The 24,299-nt window shown below is 40.6% G+C and overlaps 1 protein-coding gene across 30 annotated transcripts in view; it reads left to right on the top strand.

The window, feature by feature from the left end:
- The window catches only part of clasp2 (cytoplasmic linker associated protein 2), a 76,114-nt gene that overhangs the window by 8,530 nt on the left and 43,285 nt on the right, over nt 1–24,299 (top strand). For 26 of the 30 annotated variants that reach the window (XM_074686369.1, XM_074686365.1, XM_074686364.1 and 23 more), the window contains exons 3-7: nt 4,609–4,712; nt 5,270–5,361; nt 9,136–9,211; nt 9,973–10,070; nt 15,990–16,060. In XM_074686369.1, the coding sequence (XP_074542470.1) occupies nt 4,609–4,712; nt 5,270–5,361; nt 9,136–9,211; nt 9,973–10,070; nt 15,990–16,060 (441 nt within the window). Of the gene's footprint in view, nt 1–4,608; nt 4,713–5,269; nt 5,362–9,135; nt 9,212–9,972; nt 10,071–14,973; nt 15,328–15,831; nt 15,855–15,989; nt 16,061–22,962; nt 23,155–24,299 lie in introns of those variants that run through there. The other 4 variants (XM_074686386.1, XM_074686385.1, XM_074686382.1 and 1 more) reach the window with 4 other exon arrangements.

Genomic DNA, 24,299 nt, shown 5'->3' with positions numbered 1-24,299 from the left:
TGTACTGTTTGTTAAAGCTGTAGCCTGTTGATCCCGTAATTTTATCATGTACAATTTTGCAAAAAAGAAAAAAAAATCAGTATTGGCCCAAATCGATATCAGCAGGTTAGGCTTTATAAAGTTCGGTGATTGGCCAGAAAATTGTGATCGGTGTATCCCTATTCAAGGTGCTTTGTGTCAAAGAGTAAGAGAAATATTTTTATGCTATTCTGGGTTATTTTTATTGGTTTACTTTTACTTTCATTTGCAGACTGCGCATACACACGCAGAGTCAGTGCAGCAGACGGGCGTCAGAGGGGTTGTATTGTTTATAAACAGAAGGCAGTAAATTAGCCATTTGATAATAATTACCTCCCTCAAGGAGGTCGTGTTTTTGAGAGAGTTTGTTTGTCTGTGAACAACATAACTCAAAAAGTTATGAACAGATCTTCATGAAATTTTCAGGAAATGTTCAAAATGAGATAAGGAAGAAGTGATTAAATTTTGGAGGTGATCTGGATCCCCGTCTGGATCCAGGATATTTTTTAAAGGATTCTTTATCATTGTGAGATAGGGTCGTTTTCACCATATGTGCAAATACTCCACAATAAATGGTCGGATTGCTTTGCAAAACAATACAAGACAGGGTCACGATCATTTCTGACAGATGTAAAAGTATGATCCAGATCCTGGCAATATTCTGGATACTAAGATCTGGGATATGAAATGTGTACCAGATCGCTATAATTTTCAACACTGTCAGGTAAGAAATTATCGTACAAACCCACAACTAACACCAAGTTGTAGCAGACAGTCTGCTGAAAGGAAGTATAACATTAAAGTAGGACTAAAGTGCTGGCAAGAGTGGGGAGTGAGACACAGGAAAGAGGCCACAGGCTGGATTTGAACCCAGGCCGCATAAGGGGCGAATCTCAGGGAGCGTGACCTAGACCACTTGGTCATCTCTGCTTTGTTTTGTTAAATTGTTATTATTGTTATTATTATTTTAAATTTAGCCATTCAAATCGCAAGCCACAGCCTTTTGTACTGTTACATAATTGCGTGTTCTCAAATCGTGATTGTGATCGTGATTCAATGGTACAGCACTAGTGATAAATGCATACGTAAAGAAAACTGTAGTATTTTCAAAGCTGGAAATAACAACACTTCTTGGATACATAGAAGGTGGTGTTGTTCATTATTGTTTAGTCTTTTTAGAATTTTTGGCCAATGTCTGTCCATTTTTCGGAGCTGCTCTGAAGCCAGCTCTCCCCTCTGCTTCTCAGACATCCTTTGGTCTCTATATTTAGTCTCTGAGTCGTCTACCATTCTCTAGCTCCGTCTTTTCCTCCCCAAAACCACTCCTCACACTTAAATGACCTCACACACTGAGTCCTGTATCACATTCCATGCCCGGTGAGTGTGCATGAGTGTTATGTCAGCGGCAGACTTTTGTGTGCATCAGCTTAAGGTGTCACCAGCTGTCTTTGTCAGCCAGACGGGCTCTTTTGTTACACACACACACACACACACAAACAGTCCTACAGTGCAGCTTTGGGACGAGTGGACCTGTCATACTGTGAGAAGTCTGTCGCCACACACACATACACACACTATTGCTCGCTGTGCCTTGGCCTGGCTCTGTCTGTGAGTGAGTGCAAGTGGAAGTGTGTGTTTCACATTGACGGCAAGAAACCTCTCTGAGCCATCACCGGCTCTGGATACTCCCTCCCATCTGACTGCCATCTCTTCTTTCCTGTACTCTTTCTCTCTATGCCTCTCTGCCCCCCCCCCCCCCCCCCCCCCCCCCCCACACACACACACACACACACACACACACAGAGAGAGAGAGAGAGAAGGGCTGAGGATGAGATCATAGACACTGAGTGATTGTATTGATCTACAGAACTGACTCATTGCCTGCTGCTGTTTCACTATGTGTGTGTGTGTGTGTGTGTGTGTGCAGGTCTATCTGTGCTGTAACTCCCAGATGTGTGAGTTGACATATGGAGGTGTAACATAATTTACACACGGCTGCACTTTAACCTGCTAATACCTCCGTCATTGCTGTGGCACCGTATCATGTGCTGTGATTGGCCGAGCAGCAGCTTGAGAATGATGAAACACTTCACACGAACTTGCCACAAACAAGCGGAGTGTGTAAGCGTGCGTGTCTATATTTCCATGCTTACTCCTGCAGATGACGCTGCGTGCAACAATGCCCCCCCTGTCATTTCTCTGTTTGAGGGTATTGTCCTTTGTTGCCAAGACAACCATGTGTTATGGTAACATAATTAACGCACGGGCGCGCATACAGCACAGGAAAAGGGCAAATGACATCACTCCTCCAGCTGAAGTTACAGACTAAGAATGTGGGTAGGAGTGAGTGTATCTGATTTATTTCTAAAAGCAGTTTTGAGTTTAAAGCTCAGTGTTTTTGACTCAGTTGTTGTGGTTTTGAACGTTTTGTTTGCTCATGTGTTTAGGGTCACAGATCGTAGTCCTTAGGACAGATCTGATAAACATGAAGGAACCAGGTGACATCATAGTCTGTCTTTCTGTTCTCAGTCTGTCTGCAAAAGCTGTAAATGTAACATGTATCTTTTGAAGAAGCCAAAGAGAGTTTCAAAAAAGTGCATCTGCCAACCTCTTGTTGATAACAGGAAGTCATACAGGGGCTGTGACAAAGGGCCGAGCAGTGAGACACACGGCAGGCAAACAAACAGGACAAAAGAAACCTGGCATCTTCTGGCACATTACACATCTTTTAAGAATATAAACACTGAACAATACACTACATAATCAGAAAATTACACATTACTAGTCTTTTATATTACCCTGTCTTCTGTGCTTACTCTTTCTCTTCAGTTCATCTCGTTGTTGATCAACCACAGCTGCTCTTATTCTCTCAACTCACAGCAGCTTTGGGTTAAAAACGTTGCTTTCAGTTTATTTATTTCTTCAGCTTCTTTGCTTTTTGATACTAGAGTATTTTTAAGGCATAGGACATTGAAACATTACAAAGACAAATCCGGCAGCTCCATTTGTAACTTTTTTTATTTTGGAGATACAAGATTTTATTAATCAAGGCACATTTTCATTCCTACACATAAAATTGTTTTTATTTAGTGATAGTGGTGGTAGTTTGTTATTCTTGTTTAATTTCTGACTTCTCAGAAAACTGGTTTTCTGGCTCAAATTTGGGATTAAAAATGTAAATTCAATTTAAAATTCTTCACTTCTGATCAAATGTTGAGTTGTAGTGAACTTGGAGAAAAAGTAAGAGCCTGTATTAAAGCATTTTGCTTGTTGGTTTTCTTGTTCTCCTGACAGGCAGTCAAATAAATTTGTTAAGCGCTGTAGTAATATTTTTTTTGTTTAAAGCATGGAAAGCATGAGGAATTGGACATGAGTATGATGAAAAACTATTATGCACATTTTTTGTTTTTGCCAGCAGAAGATCCATCCACGTATTGAACAATGTTATCCTTCATAGAAAGTTTTCTTATATTACACAGAAAAACTTTATTTCCATCCCCATCCTGTTCTTGGCTCCCCTCCAAACACCTTTTTGTTTGCCCTGAAGATGTGACTCTTTTAAAACAGGTCACAAATTCCTCTTTTTATTAAAGAAAAAGAGTAAACTCCCTAGATGTTAGCAAATGTTTCTTGCACAGAAGTAAATCTTTCATTGTTTGGGACTCTTTTAGACTGTAGATTGAACTATTTGGCATTTTTAAAGCTGGGTAGCTCTCATTGATCATATTGAGGGGACATGCCAGTCATAAACAGATATCAAACAGATTTTGGACATTAAGTCTCTGACACAGATTAGTAAACTGTTTCAGGCCTGTGGTACAAATGATCTTTTGTTGATTTTAGTCTTTTAATGAGTTTTTTTGACAGTGGAAAAGAATATGTTACATTAACAGACTCATCCTTTCATTAAAAGAAACACAAAAAATCTGCCCTTCAAATACAAAGCTGTCGAGTGCATATTCATCTGATATTAAAGCTGAAAATACTTTCAAAGCTGAGAGCCCTTCTGCTAACGCTGTTCCTCATTTTGTCGAGGATTAGTGTAACCGTTTGAAACACTCGTACCGCTGCCAGAAGCCTCATACTTTAACTGGATGCCAGCATTTAAAGACTCTTTACAGCGTGTGTGTGACTGCGTTACGTAGGCTATGCCGCTGAAGCCGTTGTGTGTGTGATAAAGTGTAACTGACGTGAAAGCATTCCATGATCTTGACATTATTTTAGTCACGGTCCACTTCTCATTTCCTGTCCTGTCCTTTCTCTCGTCTCATCAGAGCCTCGCGTAGGGATTGTGGTTAAAACAATTTGCGTTACAAGTTTTTGTCTATATCACAAAACAACAGACTGTGACCAACACTTAACATGCTGTGTGTCTTAGTACATTCATTTATGTGTTTTTAAAAGCACTCCACTTGGGGGCAGTCTTTAATATCTTAGTCGTTGACACAAAGCAGAGACACAGCATCATGTGTGGTTGATACAAACACTGAGCATGAAACAGCATTTTCTCACATTTCATAGACTTCCATCACGAACACAACTCTGCATCTGGTCTTTTCCTGTTGGTTGACCTCTTTTTCTCGTCTGCAGTTTTGCCAGCTTTGGTGGACAGGCTGGGCGATGGGAAGGACCAGGTCAGGGAGAACAGCCAAGCTCTGATCCTTCGCTGTATGGAGCAGACTGCCTCGCCCATGGTGAGCACACATGATGTTTTAATAAAAATGTCTCAAAACTGTGTTCAGGCAAATTTTGTTTTTAAATGTTAAAATAAAAGGTTGTTCATCAGCTGTTCCTTTAATTAGTTCAGTTACAGACAGAAGATAGTTGAAGGTTTTAAAGGAGGTAAACTGTTAGGTTTTATTTTTGTGCTACTGGACAGCAAACCAATTCAGCCCAGTTGCAGGTATTTGGAAGAATTCCTGATCAAGTTTCAAATCAGAGGCTGCAGACAAATTACAGCCACCTCCACATCAATAAGTAAACACTTCAGCTGTGAGATTTTCTTCATTCAGGGCTCCCTCTTCTGGATAACAAAAGGACTACGCCTGCTACATCCCCTGTCTGCTTTAGCTTATCTACACAAAACACACACAGACGTCTTCACAGTTTGTGCTCTACCCTGAACTCTATTATCTGCTCAAACCCCAAACAAGCTGTTTGTCAGAACCTTTTCTGATGAGCCCCTCTGACTTTTTCCTTTTGTCTGTATCTCCCTCCATCTCTTCTCCAACTCCTACTCTCCTCCCTCCAGTATGTTTGGGAAAGGCTACTTCCTGGTTTCAAACACAAGAACTTCCGCAGTCGAGAGGGAATCTGCCTCTGCCTCAGTGCCACGCTTAGCACGTGAGTAACTTCCTCCTCTCCATCTTTGACACTTCCAGCATGCAATGCGATCACTGTGATTTAAAGGTGTTACAAGCAGCAGATATCTGATTTACTGTGAGTTAGGTCCTCAAACTCTTCTAATTTATTGAAAATGGAAACATACAGTAATTCTTAAAATGCAGCTTATATTTTATTGTTGTTTTTGCTTTTTACCTTAAAGAATACATTTTATAGACTTTATCATTTTCATCCCTTCAGTTTAATTTCTACCAAACCTCTGATCTTGGGTCTGAAGTAAAGTTTGTATTACTACCTCACTACATTAGCATGCTCCTTTTTCTCTCTTGGAGAAACACAAAGTCTCTGTCTGCAGGATTAATCTTCTTAGCTGTAAGAGGGGCGCACGTGCTTCAAGAGGCACCACTTTATTCATGTGACATTTACAGTCCTAAAACATACATGACACTGTGTCCTTGCTGTGAGAGAGTTGGGAAAATAAGCTGACATTTTTTTAACGACACACCTGTCACAGTGAACCTGCATTTGTCTGTCTGATAACACCATTAAAACCCCTAACTAACACAGCTGCAGTGTAACTCCAGCTCAGATTTGCTGTGTGTGGTTCACTATTTATTCTACTTGCAGGTGACAAGATGCAGCAAATCAGGGCATTTGGTGGGCCAGTGCTAATTTTAGCATCTTTTTGCAAATGGAAAATGACACATTTGTGCGAGATGCTAATCTGCTACCTAAAGGTGTCTGCTAAGCTAAAATCTGAGCACACTGATTCTGAGTGGTAAAACTTTTCAAAGTAATGTAAACATTCTTTTTTTTTATAAATCTGTTTCTGTGTCAGAGCTCCATTGAAGAGTTACCATCTAATACTGAGACATGCGGAAATTCATACTGTTTCCTCTGCATGAGCCATGATGCAAACAAGACAATGTACATGAGTATTATTAATATCCATATTTTCATTTTTAGTGCATGAAACTGCTGCCTGCCAGAAAGTGTCAGATAAGCTGATTCACAGCCCAGTCCTCATGAGTCATACATTTGACTGTACAAGCTTATTGAGATATTTGGCAACAAAAAACAAAACAAAACACAACTTAGACATGTACAAGACAAACATGCAGAGATGAGAGCAGGGTTAGAGCTACATTGGTGCTCAGCTCTATTCATTGTATGATACAGTAGGGATGCACTGACTCAACTTTTCTTGTCCCGATACCTGGGCTTTTAGTCCCGATATCAGCGTGAAATAGTAGCCTGCAAGCCCCACTGTGGGATAAGACTGGTATTATTTTGGGGCAAAAGGCAAAAATTAATATGGAATAGCTGAAGTTAATGTTAATTAAAACTATAAAATATTCCAATTAGGGGTGCACCAATCACAATTTTCTGGCCAATCACTGATCTTAAAAAAGCCTGACCTGCCAATACCAATTTGGGCCAATACAGATTTTAATTTCTTTTTTTTTATAACTGACAGAATATACCTTCAATGTTATAATCGTATTTTATTGAAAATCATTGGACAATACCTGTGAAACAATAAAATCTTTATGTTTTAAAATAAACAACCAATGAAGTGTCCTGAGCTTTAGGTCTCAGAGCAAAGAGCAACAATGGCCGGCTGTTAGACCTTCCCAGAGGTATACACGATCAGTTTTATATGTAAGGATGGGCGATCCCCCAAAATCAAGGAAATCGGCACCGACCGATCAGCTGGCCGATTGATCAGAGCATGTCTAATTCCAGTGTTTACCAGCAGTTTGGTAAAAACAATGCTTCAGAATATACAGAAAGTACTGTTCAGTTGTAAACGTTTAAACCCCATAGACTGGTAATGCAGCAAAAAAACAAAGTGCATCAGAGCTGACATTCCAAATCAAGTAGCCGAGAGGGCTGCTAAAAAAACGTCGTAGAGCCGGATGCCTGGATCGGCCCCTTCCCACCAATACCTGATACCAGCATCGGGATCTCTGTTAAATTTGAAATAAAGAGCTGCATGTAAACAAAGCCCCAGTAAGGGTAACTACACAACTGAATACACGGTGATATTTACTGAAAAGCTGTACACGATATAACAACACAGACACCACATCAGTCTCCATGTGAGGATCAATAATAGATGGGTGATGAGTTTGATTGCTTGTCAACAAAGCTGTAAAGTGTGATCTTCTCCTAGGCCATGATTCTAGCAGATAATCACTGTGCTGAGTGACACACTGATATCTTTGATTGGGGCACACAGAACAGTGCAGGGTGTTACCCATGAATAAAGAAACTACAAGTTTAACTCCAGTCGAACCAGAGCATGTTGACATTAACAGAGGACAGCAGAACTCTACATGAATCCAAACCTGCTCTGCTGCTGTCTGCGACTATGGTTCTCTATGCTGCACTTCAAAGCATTTGATTCAGTCTTTATTCTGGATTTTGTGTATTAAGCTCTTTCAGACATTTCGATCTAAAATCTGTGAATGTAGTGTGTGATACAAAGAAGGGCTGCATGATTTATTTTTTCAGTATTGCCATTGCTACATGGGCTTGTGCAATATTCATATCCAAGGGTATGGGATATATGGGATATGTTATGCTTGTTCTGGAAATGTCTTTAAACATTACTTTTCATTGATTCACATCTCTGGAAAAATATTGTTCAAGCCTACAAAAAAGGCAAAATGATGGAGGACAAACTGTTTGAGCCACTGTGCATCTGCTTAGCCTGAATGTGCGCGCTCCTGCTGTGTATCTGGCTCTCACACCCAGGCTAAAGGGGCGCAGCATGTCAACATATTTCATAAATATCTTCATCATATTATTTGGTCGTGTACGGAAACTCAAATGAAGGAACCCCTGTGCAGGAGCAAGTTATTAAAAAGTCTGACCTGATGTGAGAAGAATCACTTGCAGGAAATATTATAAACACCTGAGTCCTGCTTTAATGTTATACTTTCTTTCAGCAGACTGTCTGCTACAACCTGGTGTTAGTTACAGGTTTGTACGATGATTTGTTACCTGACAGTGTTGAAAGTTATGATAATCCAGTACATATTTCATATTCCAGATCTTAGTATCCAGAATATTGTCAGGATCTGGATCGTGCTTTTGCATCCATCAGAAATTATGGTGACCTTGTCTTGTATTGTTTTGCAAAGCAATCCAACCATTTATCGTGGAGTTCTATACACATATGGTGAAAACAGCCCTATCTCACAATGATAAAGAATCCTTTAAAAAGAATCCTGGATCCAGACAGTGATCCAGATCACCTCCCAAATTTAATCACTTCTTCCTTATCTCATTTTGAAAATTTCCTGAAAATTTCATCAAGATCCGCTTGTTACTTTTTGAGTTATGTTGTTCAGGGACAAACAAAAAGACAACCAGACAAACAGACAAACTCTCCCAGAAACAAAACCTCCTTGGTGAAGGTAATTAATAGAGATCAACATGATTAAAACTCTTTGCTGTCGTAAAAAGCGTTCACAGAGGTAGAGGGAGAATTCAGATGAACAGACTGAAGCTGTAAACTTTAGAAATATCGCAGTATATATGGCAGGAAACTAAAACGTCTCAGTATCATTTTTCCCAATATTGTACCAAGCCATGTGTGTTTTTTATGATCTACACAGAAACAGAGCTCACTTTTCCTTTGTGTTTTCCTTGTTTCTGCAAAATACGATAAAATTAAAAGTCAGGGTTTATACTTGACTGCAGAGACGATCATATCTGGGCTACATTCAGATGAATAACTATCACCCCTCTTTTTGTCTCTTTCAGGTACGGAGCTCAGCCGCTGAGCCTCAGTAAACTCGTTCCTCATCTTTGCACTCTGACTGGAGACCAGAACCCACAGGTGAGAAAGACAAAGCATACATGACAGAAACACCGCTAATATTTGTGTGTCAGAGGTCATTGTGCGGCGTGCATCCTTCTGTAGAGACTGTTGTTCAGTTATCAGTGATCATCCAGAGTGTGTTGGTGGAAACTTAAGGCAGCTCTGTGATCATGACAGTCATTAGTGAGGAGAAGGGCTCTATAGAGACCACCCCACACACCCAACTTCACTGCTGAATCACGAGCACCAAAACCCAACCATTAACCCACACAAGGGTACTAGCTCAGTGTGTGTGTGTGTGTGTGAGAGAGAGTGATCAGGAGAGGCTGGTTTGACTTCCTGTGGAGTTGCACCCCAAAGCTGAAATCTGCTCCTGCTGTCTACCCAATGATTATCTACCCACACACTGCCCCGACCAATCAACATCCTCAACAGGCCCGCCCACCCTCAGTTACAGAGAATGCCTTGAACAGCATCCCACTACCCAATAGAAGCAGTTCTCTCAACACCACCAGCAAATCAGCTGGCTCACATTAAAAGGAATGAAAACGGGCCCTGAAGGGATTATTCTTTAATGTGTTTGTAGCCCTAAATCTGGGTAATCCCAGACAACAGGGGGAGAGTGTAATCTGTATGGAACTATAAAGAGAAATTAACCATAATCTCAACAACAGACTGTTACATGATTTACCAGAGCAAGTGTTGTGTTCAGGCCTCAGTGTGTAGGTGTGTGTGTGTTTATATGTTGTTTTTAACGGGGTAATGTCTGCTGTGTGTAGGTACGAGAAGCCTCCATCACAACATTGGTGGATGTTTATCGTCACGTTGGAGAGAGGGTCCGAGCAGACCTCGGGAAGAGGGGACTGCCTGCTGCACGGTGAGTTTTTGTATTTGTCAGTAACTGATAAGGTGTCTGTGTCTGTGTGTGTGTGTGTGTGTGTGTGTGTGTGTGTGTGTGTGTGAGCACACCCCTGACTTGTGTGGAGGGTCCACAAGTCCCGTGGCCTTGGCACTCAGTCTGTCCCAGGCCACACCATGCACCGCCCTGCCCTTCACACACACAGAGGCACTTTCATCTGGAGCACAATGCTGACTGGCCGGGGGGAGGAGGGGAGGGGGAGGCAGAGGGGGGACAAAGGTGTCGGGTGGAGAAACAGAGTTGGGGAAAATTGTGTGTGTGTTTGTAAGTGCCAGCTGAAGAGCTCCATTGAGGGCTCGCGTCCTTCTTTGGTCGTCCTGGTTACGTTTGCTGGGTTGGGGGTTATTCTGAGCACACACTGATTGACCCCCTCTGCCTCCCCCTCTGTCTCTCTTGCCCCCTCTCTCTTTCTACCGTGTGAGAGATCCAAGCAGCAGCCAGGTTTGTGTGCCGCTGACTGCTCACTATGAGTCTTGCGTCTGTGAATGCTGGCTCTGGCCATGTGTCATGTGCTGAGCATATTAAGCCTGTTTGTCTCCAGTGTAAACACACTGTCTGCGTATGTGGGATTTAAACAGACTGGTGTGTGTCTGTCAGCTTCAGATTGTAAGGAGAGGTCCAGCTGAGGCAGTGATTCAAGCTATTATTAAACCTTCAGAGCTAATTTGTAAAATTTCATCAGATTAGGATCATTTTCAGGTATTACTTGTTTTTTTTTCCTAGAGCTTTAGTGTGAAGCTACGGGGAGGGTGTTTTTATGTTCTTGTTAGCAAACGGTTGGTTCATGGAATTCAGGGTTGCAGCCAGGGTCTTGCAGACCAGATCAGATATCAGCTACGTCAAGCCAGCATCAGATGATGTAGAAAAAAAACGGTGTTGAGACACAGAAAGTGAGCAAAGTAGACGCCAAGAGGCAGTTGGGTCAAAGTGGAAAAATTAGAGGACTAATTTTCATGAGATTCTTTTAACTCTTTAAACATTTATTCAGTATATTTAAAATTCAGTGTCTTACCCCTTGTGGGAGCTGAAATCTTACCTGGGTCTATGGTGTCATAACAACCCAAGTGTGTTTTTTTATTTACTCTACAAACAGAAATAATTGTGTTTTGTCCTGAGGGCTCTAAATAATGAGTGTTGCCACATTTTCCATGCAGGTCACAATCTAAATCCTACTTCACAGGAAAGCATTAGATGTGATTCAATGCCCCAAACTCTCCCATCTCATGCAACAGTTAAGTTTACTTTTTGTTTTTTGAAAATGTATTTTTTATCTGTCATTACAATTACACAATAGTCAAGACACGAGTACATTTCAAGTGTACAACATTCTTCTGATCTCTTAGATTGTAGCTCAGTCAATTCCAATTTTCAAATCCTTTTTAAATGAATATAAATCCACACATAACCTCGACACTTGACAGTTTCTTATTCATTTATTTTCATTTCCTCTAGCATGCTTTGAGAGTTATAATCCCCACACACAGCTGTTCAGTTTACTGCTTTAATTTGTTCTGAGCTGGAGTCCTCATTGACTATTCAGATCCCAGAGTGTAGCTTCCAGCTTGCTGCTTTAACCACCCAGCGCATAATGTTTTTTATTCCAGTCCACAGTAGAACAAATCAATGATTTAGATTCAGAAAACAATGCTGATTCATTTTAGCTTTTTGGTGCGTTCCATTTGTACTTGGAAGTCTAAAATTACGGGAAATTTCAGCTGGAACGCCCTCGAGGTCAGAATCTTCTCCTGGAAAGCTGGTGGGTCCTCACCACGGCTGAGTTCACAATCAAAGATGGCTGCCCCAGGTAGAACCAGTAATCAAGCTCCTTTAATATTAAGTTTATTTGAGCTTTTCTGACTAGTGTTTGTCACACTAAATCAGTCAAATACATATTATTGTCTGATATCTATATGTTTATAGAAATATTGCTGTTAAGGCAAGTTTTCCGACTTGGCAACGGGAACACTTTTCACATAGAGATGACGTCATTCCAGCTCTCCTCTTTTTAGTTCAGCTGTAATTGTGCTGATGGACATTTGGCTGGCCACTGCTGTTTCAGGTTTGTCAAAGTGGATTCTCCCACTAACACACACACACGTCTGGCTTTGACAGCAAAGGTGGCCAAACACAGGTAGGAGTTAGTATGTATTAAAGGACTCAGGGAATGAGTGGTACCTGTGTTTCACCAGCATTTACATTGAGCGTTATCATTTGTTCAGATTAAATGCAGCACATCAAGTGAGTGTGTGAGGAAGATTCAGATATCTTTGGGTCAAAATCAGAGGGATTTGGTGCTTGATCACAGGTCCTGCTGCTGAAGGCCACCAGGCACAATGTTAAACTGAATCTGCCCCCGAAGGCCATGCTAGCTATGTGTGAATTGGATTAGTTGATACTTAATAGAATAATAATTTTATTTATAGAGCACTTTTTGAAAACTCAGAAGCTTTACAAGGTGAACCAAGATTAAGAGCAAGTTAAACACAGATGCAAATATACAAAATAATGAAAAAAAGTTAGGGATGTCCCGATATTACATTTTCACTTCCGATACAATACCGATACTGCGGCATTGAGTATTGGCTGATACCGATATTTATCAGATACAAAATCAGCATTAAACATGCATACTTTTATTACTTATTTTGTAGAATGTCTGTTATGTTAGAAAAGGCCTGATTAAGTGATATTATTCAAACAAAGAACAGTAGTCGGCAACAGTAGGTATGAGGAAAAACTGACCCATTTATTATTAACCAATGGGTAACAGAAATTTTAACATTAAACATAAGAATATACTAGTAATTGAATAAAATAAAGAATAAATTAGAAGAACCAGAAAATAACCTCAATAAATCAAATAAAAGCAGCAGGAGCAGAGTCTGGGCTGGACCGCTTATATCAGAGATTTTAGATGCATTCTGATATAATCCGATACTTGTTTTTTGCTGATATTGGACCGATATACGACATCAATATCGGACTGGGACACCTCTAAAAACAGTAAAATACATGTATGAAAGAAGAAGACGAGACAAAAAACAGTTTAAAGGTGCAAAGAAAAGCAGGGTCATATGAGGGCTTTACATAGCAGCCATCAGCGTATGAACGTGGTGTAAAGAGGTGAATGTGAGATGCAACGCCAAAGAGCTTTGAGCTGTCAGAAGATTAGAGAAGGTGCAATAAACACACTCCACCTATCTCAGCACAGGTCTTTCTGTCTGCAGCCAACAGAGTTGCACAGTCTGGTTATAAAGGTCAAAAAATGTAGTTTACAGACTGTGCCAGACTGTGCCAGTCTACATGTCACCTAATTTTAGGTTTGTCCTCAAATGTGTCCTGGAACATTCAGAGCAGGATTACAAAACATCTTTAACTTTCAGGTCACTTCATCTGCTCTGTTTGTCACAGCTGTACAGTGTTTCTGTTTGTCAGTGTCAGATGAGATCACTCAGACAGTGAACCTGATGAGCTCTTTTAACCGGCGGTGACAGGGGTTAGATCTGCTCAGGCAGTCAGTCTGAATGGATCACAGTGAACCATCTGACTTGGCTGTTTGACCCAACCTCTCCTTTGCTTTATTAAACGAGGGTCAGGCAGTACGTGGACTCCTTTGTGTCTGTTAAGATTTCATTTTTATTTTTGAGTATTTAAACTGAAAGCATCATCCAGATATAGGGATGGGTACCTTTTAAATTTGAAGGGATACGGTACCGATGACCTGGCAATCGGTACCGGTATTCAACGGTACCAATTTTTTTTGTGTTTATGTAGTAAAAAATATCAATTTCTTTAAAAATAAAACATATATCTTGTTTCAATTTGACACATTTATTCCTCAATTTATAACCTTGCAATGCTGTGATTATGTCCTGCATAGAAAATCTCCTACTCTTCCACTTCCTCACAGTCACAAGGATGAATTTAGGTACCTAAACATGGTACCTTTTGATTTTACGTGAACCGGTACCCGGTACTTTTGACAGAATTCGGTCTGTACCTATAAAAGTACCTTATTCGGTACCGATCCCTATCCAGATAAGCTCCTGACTGACTGGAGGAACTCAGACTCTGTTGAAGCTTTTCTCCAGTGGTCTCTGAGTGTGTGCAGAAGGTAAAGTGTACAGGATGGAAGTACTGTCGTAAACTTAAGTCTGTATTTACAGTAACAACAAGGATTAACCTCGAGACAACAGTCTGCTGTCATTTGGTTAAATGCTGGTTGATGGAGCGTTCAGGCGATTGCCTCGTGTGCACATTGTGTTTGAAGAGAGATGAAAGGCGAAGGTGACAGTATTCAGCGTGATGTTCAAACTCCATCCTGTAGAAAAGAGATCTTTGAATGTAAAGATATGAAGAGAGTGGTGGGATTAACATAAAACAAAGGAGGGGAATATTGGAAAGTGGGGTGAGAAGGAGGGAAGACGGGAGGGGGAGGAGTGCTCTGTCTGCTGCCTGCTGTATAGCCCCTCCCCCTCTGACAAGTGTGTGTGTATATGTATATTTGTGTGTCTGGTTATAAGAGGAAGGTTATGTAAAGGGTAACTGAATCTCTTTGCTGCCTGTCACACAAACTGACTCCCCCTTCTGCCTCTCTTTCCCTCTTTCTTTCTCACACACACACACACACAGACATACGCACACATACGCACACACACAGAGCCTGCCTGAGATTTAACTCTTTATACCAGCGTGCAGCTCTCTCAGCAGGGGTTTTCTGTGAACTGAGCTTACAGTATGTATGTGTGACAGTAGGTGGTGCTTTGTCATACGCCCGTAGCATGCTCTGTTCCTCTCTCTCTTTCCTACGCCCTCCCTCCTTCCCTTCCTCCCTCCCTCCTTCCCTTTGCTCTCAGAGCCACTGCACCATGTTGGATACAAAGAGCTGAGGGAAGCCGAGGACCAGTGTGTGTCACTAGCATGGGAGCTAATGCAACGTTGCACAGCAACGCAGCAACCTATTGATCACTCTGCTGGGAAATACTGGAGCAATTGAGCGCTGGAGACTGAACACTGGGCTGTTTTTGGAGCAAACAGGCAAATTAAAATGCTAATTTACAGAAGGGAACCACGTGAAAAGGCTGCACGGCTGAGGAGCCCGCTGAAACGCTAATCGTCACATATCTGGAGCTGCTTGGCCGCCTGTTAGTTGTGGACAGGCACACAGACAGGAATACACAGACAGACAGAGGAACAGACAGAGGAACAGACAGAGGTTGGTGTGTGTGACTGAATGGTTTCATCTTGTGTGCTCAGCTTCAGAAAGTGGGCATTAGATAGGAGCCTGTACAGGACGTGGGTTATTAGAATGATGACGTGTTGTGTTATTGTCGTTGCAGTCATGTGAGTCAACGCAGGAGATGTTTGAGGTCATAGATTTGTGCAGCCAAGTCATTGAGCTTGACTGCTTTGCGTGTGTGTGTGTGTGTTTGATTTTTTAGGTTATTAAAATGCTGGACGTTTTACCTGGACGTGATAGGACAGAGCAGATCTAGCTTGGGACACTGTGTGTGTGTGTGCATGTGTGTGTAGTGTCAGTAGGACTCGTGCTGTGTTACTGCTGCAGCTTCATGAGTGTGACAGGCATGATGAACACACCCACTCACTGACAGGCGGGGTGTCTGTCCACATGTTGCTGCTGCTCTTACTTTCACTCGGGGATGCACAGCAGCTCGTCTGTCTCCAGCTCAGATCTTTGAGCTGATCACTCCTGTTTGGATGATTTTCATTGACGATGATCCAGTACAGTCTCATCATTTCATTTTCATTCAAATGCATCCAGCTTTGCTCCTCACATTATTCCCCTAGCTTCTTTTCCATTTGTGTGTATTTTGCTCTAACCTTCCTCTTTCTCTCCCTCTGTCTCCCTCTCTGCAGGTTACAGACGTTATTCTCTCGTTTTGATGAAGCCTTGAATTCGGGCAACATGGCTCTCAGCCCGAGTCACGGTCAGTGCTTTTTCTCATTTATTTCCCCGCAGATTTCTCATCCGAGCCGCTCAACCGGGTCACGTTGTCAAGACGATGTTTCTGTCGTTGTGTATTTGGAGTGAGAGGAGGTTGAATGTGTATGGTTTGGTGGATGCTTGTGCGTGTCTGTATCTGCATGTGCTCCGTTTGCTGCCATGAGCTCCTGTAAGAGGACCTAACAGGATTAATGCTTTAATCTGTGTGTGTGTGTGTGTGTGTGTGTGTGTGTGTGTGTGTGTGTGTGTGTGTGTTTCTCTGGCAGTGCCAGACCTCAGCCGAAGGCTACTGCTGCAGATGATTTTGTGATCAAGCTGTAGAGTGGGCTGTGAATCCAGCCAGTGCTGTTTGACTGCGGGGTTAGTGGTGATAATGAAACCCCCTGCAGCTGAGTTTGTTTTAAGGGATTTACACCCATACAGGAAAGGAAACGTTTCACATCAAATGAATTTTTGATTTTTGTGGTTTTGGACTAAATATGATAATTTGAAAACGTGTTTGCCAAGGATTTATCCTCAGAGCTGCCTCTTGTAAGATAATCTAGTTAAAAAGTTGTTTCTCAATTGAGATCAATGGATGTGTTTTATTAAAGTTGTTGTAAACTTAAAAAATTAACATTTTACTTCCTAACTTTTATGAAAATACGATGGTGAACTCAGGCCATGAATGCAAACTTTTAGATTTATTTATTTTATTTTTATTTCTCCCTTGGAAAAGCCTTGTCATGATAAAACTTGCAGAAGTATTTCAAAACATCCTGCAACATGCCTTAAACCATTTCAAGCTTTTTCGTCATACTATCACAGTTACACATGGATAACATGAAATTTCACTCTCCAGGTTCTGTTTTTAAGCCCAATAAATAAGAAAGGAAAACTATATAAAAGAGTAGGATAAAGAAGTAATCTTAATAGCAAGTAACGAAATTTATAAACCTAGACTAAACATAAAATGTGCAATTTTATGCATATATGACTTGACAATGTGTTTCTCCTATTTCATGATGCACTTAGGGTGCAGATAGCAAAATTGAGTCTAGAGGATGGGTTATGGATTGAAGACTGTAGCCTTCAGCGTTTTCAAATAAGTAAAATTAGAGAAGTCAGAGGAAAGCAAGTTAATATTTTTATCATAATCAAGGGCGAGAAGCAATGATGAGCTAGAACTTTAAGATTTGTAACACAGCTCTGCCGTCTGTCATCAATGCTCTCTGCAGGGTAAAGGTATTGAGAAGATGGATGTTTACATAAAATATCAAATCACTCAAGCAGAGGCATCAGAGCAGCAGCCTGAGGTCTTTTTGTTTTAAGTTAAAAAAATCTCAACCTCTTTCTGAATTAAAAGTCCAACCAGAACAAAACCATGTTGCTGAGTAATACAGCACTGCATAACTTGACTCCAGAAGCAACACTGGGTAAAATGATTTATTACAGTTGTGAGCCTGAGATGCTGATCATGTGTTGTGTCTAAGCTGCTGTGCAGCCACCTGACAATCACCAAGGCTATGACTCAGGCTACTTCCATAATAGTGCTTTAATGCTCTTCTTCCCAGATGTAAACAAGCACAAATGATTGATATCTCCCTGTGGCATGATGCGGTTAAGTAGGTTTTTTTTTTTTTTTATCTAGAGCATAGAGATAAAAGTCTTCAGGTTGTAGGTTATGTAGGTTAGGCTTCTGGATGTTCACCTGCTAGGAGGACTGGAGGCAGAGGTAATTAAGGCTGCACTTGACAAACCCAATTGGCACCGTTTACCTGCAGACTCTGAAATCTGGTTAAACCCTGTGTTGCTTTTCTGACATTCATTTGTCTGAGTGACTAAAAAATTAGCCACTTCAAAACATTCCTGCCCAAATCTTCAACTTATCTTATCTTAGATAAATTTACTAGGTTTGAAAATTAAACAGTCATTATTGAAGGCTCATGTGAGTTTATAAACGTTATGTCTTTAAGCTTAATCTAGGTTCTGGATCTGTTTTAACTCACTTATCAGATGGAGCAATGGATATATGGACCACGCTCAGCCAATATAATGAAGCCACTTCTAAACAATTAGGTACCCCCTTGTAGATTGATGGGAACATAGTGGGTCACTTTTAGTTGGCTTGCACAGCTGAGAAAGAGACAGAAGAGGGGACATTGTGGTGAAAACGCAGTGCACTTCTGCTATTTGGAATTATTTATGATTCAGAAAAAACAAAATAAGAGATGGAGAAACTGTGTGACAACCTTTATAGATAGTTGCTTAAAGTATTTCTAAATGATTTAAAAAATGCAGAAATAAGAAAAACAGAAGCAGGAGCCGTTAAAGAGCCAAACACCAGTGAAGTGGGATTCAGACTGAAGCAAATAGTTTGGAGATGCATTTGGTAAGCTGATGGAAATATTTATCCCATCTCAAGTTTTTTTGCCTTATTTTCAGCAAAAAATGTCTTTTTAGACTTAATATGAGTCACATTAAACTGACCAGCCCAGAAAAATGTCTCGTTACAAGTTATTTAAAGACAACAATTAGGTCTAAATTGCTTGTAACAAGTTGAAAAACATCTGCCAATGGAACAAGAGAAAAATTACTTGTATTAAGACATTTTTCTAGTTTTAAGCAAATTTCTCTTGTTCCGTTGACATTTTTCTGGTACGTTGAATGTGGCTCATACCAAATACATTTTTTACTTGAAATAAGACAAAAACACTTATGATACGATTTCAGTTTTTTGCAGTGCACATGATCTATAAACTGTAGCTTCAGTCTGTGGTCTCTGGGGGTCAGTCAGGTCTGCTGCTGAGGTGGAGCAGAGCCTGTCATTGGCAGTTTGTACCTTCAGGCTGCCCTGTCAATGTTTCTACATGTCTCACAGTGACAGCCGTGGTGGGTGTCTGCTCGGTTGTTGCAGTCTGTTTACTTTAAGCGGAGGACATGGAGACATTTAGAAGAGCTCAGGGTGTGTAGTGGGTGTAGTAGCTATGGTGCTGTCTATGGTGACAGATCTTGGGTGGAGGGAGTGTTACTTTCAACTCCTGGCTCTCCAGAGGCACTGCTCATTATCCAACCAGAGAATCTCTGTTTTTTTACACTTTTAGAGTTGATGGTAAACAAAATGTGGAGTAGTGTTTCAGAATAAACAGTATCAGCACAGTAGATTCTTTTATTAGTGGAAATTCCATTTTATTTAACCTTTATTTAACCTTGATTTAACCAGGTTGGACCCGTTGAGATTAAAAACCTCTTTTTCAAGGAAAACCTGGCCGAGACAGGCAGCAGCAAAAACACAAAGTTCCAGACGGAAAACATAAACAGACAAAGCACAGTCAACAAAACACAAGACTATGGATTAAAATCAAGGAGTCATTCTAGGAATTGATTGTTATAACAGCATGAAGTGATCATCAAACACATTTAACTCACAATAACCAGATGATAATGATAACCTGAACAGGCGTCTTGATCTTTGGTTTTTCAAAGATTTAAAACAATTAAATCAGCTGCTGTAACCCTGGAAAATCACTCAGAGTATTTTCACTTGAAGTTTTTTTTTCGAGTGGCTTGTTGAAAATGACAAAGTTAAGGCATCAGCACCCAGCTCCCAAAGAAACAGACACTGAAAGTGATACAGATGCTCAGCAGAGCGAACGTGGTGCTGGCAGGATGCTTCACTGTTTGGCCTTTGCGGCCACCTCAAGTGCACTTCAGCCTCCTGCTTTCTACACTCCTTCAGTTTGACCTGACACAGCTGGCTGCTGGAAGTCACACAGTTTACAACCAATGGTAAAATCAGTCCCTGCTGATAGGGCAGACAGTTTAGAACCACGTTCATTGCTGATTAGGCTAGTAGAGTATTTTTGGGGTAATTTATTTGCCTGTCGTAGTGTAGAGTGGCAGAAAACAAACGCAAGATGCTGAAGGATAACAAACAAGTAATCATTGATCAGCGTGTAATTGTTGAGATTAAATGTAAATTGATTGGATGATGGATATCAAAGGTCCCATATTCTGTTCCTTTTCTGCAGTTTGATATGGATAATTGATTTCTTCATGAAATGGTAGTAACATGTTTTGGTCTAAAAAGCCAATAAATCAAGCACAGCAGCATTGTTTCCAGGCTCTCATAGCCCCTCTGTTCAGATGCTCTGATTTAGTGGGCGTGACCTTCATATGTAAATGAGCCACCGATGATATTGCCCCGCTCTTCCAAGTCACAATGTTTAGAAAACAGTAAAGCTCGTTTACCGCAACATTACAGGCTAAAACAACAGGCTAACTGCAGCTAAAGTTAGCATCCTGAAGCTAACACAGAGACGGGGGGACACTGAGGAAAAGCTCTTACATCTGCTCCACAGCACACAGCATTTAAAATACTCACATTTCCAGGGTCCAAGGTTTGTTGGTGGATGGTTGGTAATGTGCCTGGATTCAGGTCCAGTCTATTCGCTAGCCCTCTGTTGTACTGTCCAAAGTTGGAAAAGCAGTTGGCCATGAAGTGACTAGCACACACATGCACAGTTTTACTGAGTGTAGCTGGCACATTTCCTTGATAAATGATCTCTAGCCACTCAGTCTTGTCTCCTTCTGAGATGGGAACTTGTGCATGGAACTATGTTGCTGTCTACAGCCAACAACAGCGCAGCTCTTCAGCTTTCGCATATTGCTCCTGATTGGTCAAAAAAGGGAATCGCTGACATCGGCAAACCCTGGAAGTTCCAAACAGCTCGTTTTAGGTCTGGATTTTACATTCACAAGCACTACTAAGTCCAGGTTTTGTCATTAAATATCAGATTTTGTGGGCTGGGAGGAAAGCCAAAGACCCACAAATTTCACTAAAAGACTTAATAAAGTGAATTTTGCATAATATGGGACCTTTAAATGAATGTGGATACAGAGTATAACAGCGCTGTGTGTGTTTCTCTGTTTTAGGTGTTCTGGGTAAAGTCAATTTACATTATAGACAGAATTCTCTGTTGTAGGATCAGTCAGTCAAACTTTAAACCTGTTACACTTTCACACCCCAGATGTGCTGTTGTACTGATAATCAGCATGATGTAACAACCTGATCACAAACATGCTTGGATTCATTACAGCACTTGTTTATTGCTTAAAAGGCAATACAATTCCTTCTCTCTTTACTCCAACATTTTTCATTTTGGATAACTTTTTGGACAAATGTCATTTATCGTTATGTTTCACCTTTGACTTGAGACTGACTACAACACAGAAACCGTCATCTATTTCTAACATACTATCAGTTTGAGATAGTTAATGGTCTTTAATGTTTGATGAGGATGTCATTTATTGCACTGCTCTTCATTCAGTGTGTGATCACAATGAACCATAGGGAGGTGCAGGTGTAAGGTCATATTCTGTTAGCTGTGCTTGAATCAATATTGTTTAACTAAATTCACAGATCTTGTATTAGTCTATTATCCGATCCTGTTCCTCTCTTTGATCTTTTATTTGTGACTTAACCTCATACTGAGTAGAGGAAGTGGCTGAAGTTTCTTACCTTTGTTTTTTAATTTCAGACAGAGACTTGCGTACTGGTTAAGAAATTAGCCCAATCATATGTCTCCAGATGACTGAGAGATTTAATCGTAGGGATGCACTGATCTCGATACTGGTATCAGATCCAGGCAACCAACTCAATGCCTCTGATGCACTTTCTATGTTTTCTGCTGCATTACCAGTCAACAGGGTATAAAAGTTTAAAGGTGAATAGTAAAATTTGTGCATTGTTTGTAAAAACTGTGAGTAAATATTAAAATATTATATTGTTTAAATGAATATTAACTTCAGTTATTCCATGTGTACTCATATTTTGTCTTTTACCAAAAAATATTACCAGTCTTATCCCACAGTAGGACATGCAGGTTATTCTTTAACAGAGAATCGGATCAGTATTGGTATTGGTCGTTACCCAAAGCTGATATTGATTCTTAACATTACAATCCTAGGGCTACACAAATTTAACGGTTGCATCATGCTTAATGTTTGGGGTAACAGCTCCATGGACGAGCTTGCAAAGAAGCTTCGTGCTTGGACATTACTTCATAAGATAAACAAACACGGAGGGCAATCAACACTGTATGCTAGCCAACCTGGCATGTGTTTAAAAAAACAATTACAAAGCAAGGGAGTTTATTTTTGTTTACCTTAGCTGCTATGCCAATGAGATTTAACAGTTCCCAGACAGTTCTCAGTCTGTTCCTCTCTTTAGTTATTGCAGATATCCCACAAGAGGAAAGCTCTGACGCAGTCAAAAGCAGTTGAATAAGTCATATTGATCACACAGACTAGAGGGTTATTTGTTTATACAGGTTGTGCTGTTGAATTTTTTTATTTTTTTATTTTTTTTTCTGTGGTTGATACGCTGCCTTGATATTAGCGGCTGTAAAGGAAGACTGGATTGAGACAGAAATGTGTTTCTGTACCTTTGTCGCAAATCTGGCTATTTCTGTCAACAAAGATGGCGATGGAAAAAAATGAATGTTTGTAAAGCTTCAAAAAGTTATTCATAAACTAAGAGACCACCTTACATTGAGCATATATACTTCTTTAATGCTATCACTACCCTCAAAAGGGGCAGAATATGAAAGATTTAGAAAGTCAGAGACAGATGATGATTATACCCAAAACACTCTAAAAAAACAACTCTGGGAATTTAACCTTGAATTTCATAACACAAATTCACACCCGGGTTGAAACACAGGAGTACACAGACATAGATTGTTTTCTCCTGCCCCACATCCCCCTTTGGCCAGCTCTGCTCTGCTTTGGAGGGTTTAAAGCAGCTGTTGCTGAGAGAGGAGGCGGAGGAGAAGGGAAAGGGAGGGCAGGGGAGCAGTGGGTTGAAGGAGGAAGCTGACAGAGATCTGTGGCAGTAGGCAAGTCACAGCGCTGTGCCTATCACTGCCTCTCCCTGATTCATCATGACAGAGACAGGGAGAGATTGACCAAACCAGAGAGAGTGGAGGAGAAAACAAAGGAGAGGACAGAGGGAGAGGTGCAAACCACCACTCACAGATAACTGGACTTTTTACCCACAACACACTGTAACCATGGCAGTTGGAGATGATGATGATGGTAAGTGTGTGTGCGTTTAATCTCATCTGGCGATGGATGCTGGCACTCACACAAAAGCTTGTCAGCATATGGTTTTAGATTGGAATCAGCTTAAACTCCCAGTGCTTTCACCTCGAGTGCTCCGGCTCAGACTGAGGAGGCTACGTCTGCAAACTGGGGTGTCCTAAAGTGTCTCAGACTTTTGGTGCTGTGTTTTTATGGAAGTGCACATGTTTGTTATAAGAGTTCCTTCATTATTTTGTGGGAACACACTTGTTTTGTGTTTGACTTAAATTTCATACAAAAAGGAGAGAGGATGTGATCATTTGAAGCTGGAGGTCTTATCCAAACCAAAGATATCAGCTTAGTGTGAACCATAGTTGCTTAAGCCAACCATATGTTTACAGTGAAGTTGAGATTCTTGTTTGGTTCTACTTTTAGTTTCGCTTCACAGTTGAGGGAGATTTTCACCCAGTCCCTGCTTTCTTCCCTGCTTCTCTTTTTTTGTGGCAGTGTATTTGATCAAAAGTCTATTTTAAAATGTCTGTCCTCCTGTTGTTACTCAACATCCTGATTTTTTTAAATATAACATGTCAGTCGACAGACATGTGTCCTTTGAGACATGTCCGCTGGTTATTTTATTGTTGATTATTAACATAATGTCACCGTTAGCACAAAAGGATTGTAGCTCTGCGTGTCTTGACTCTGGCTGTGGGTTTTTTCCACATGACGACCAAATGTCTCACACTGCAAAATGACAGAAGACAAAGACATTTTTAAGGTAATTGTTGGATGTCTATGAAATGTTTAACATTGCTGATGCAATGTGAAGCTTCCTCTTGTAGCTGTTTTTTTTATAACATATCTTCCAAGATTTTACAATATGCAAATTAATGTTATCATGCACATAGGCTTTGTATATGCAAGAATTTGCTGATATAATCTACACTATGATACTCAGGTAATCACTTAATATATTGAATCTGTGGTATTTCTGCAAAATAAGACTGAACAACCCTCCATATGCATAGAAGGGCTGGTCACCTGCACCATGATACCTCCACTTTAACACTGTCAGCAAAGTAATCATCAGTGAAACAACCTTAATGTATTTAAGCCATGAAAACAAAAACTGACACTTTATTTTTGACAGTCATCGGGGCATT

The sequence above is a fragment of the Halichoeres trimaculatus genome, unplaced genomic scaffold (assembly GCF_033239565.1).
Source record: "Halichoeres trimaculatus isolate MK-OKI-2021-1 unplaced genomic scaffold, fHalTri1.1 fHalTri1_scaffold_14, whole genome shotgun sequence".
In the NCBI taxonomy this organism is placed as follows: Eukaryota; Metazoa; Chordata; class Actinopteri; order Labriformes; family Labridae; genus Halichoeres; species Halichoeres trimaculatus.
This window is presented reverse-complemented; position numbering and strand designations above follow the sequence as displayed.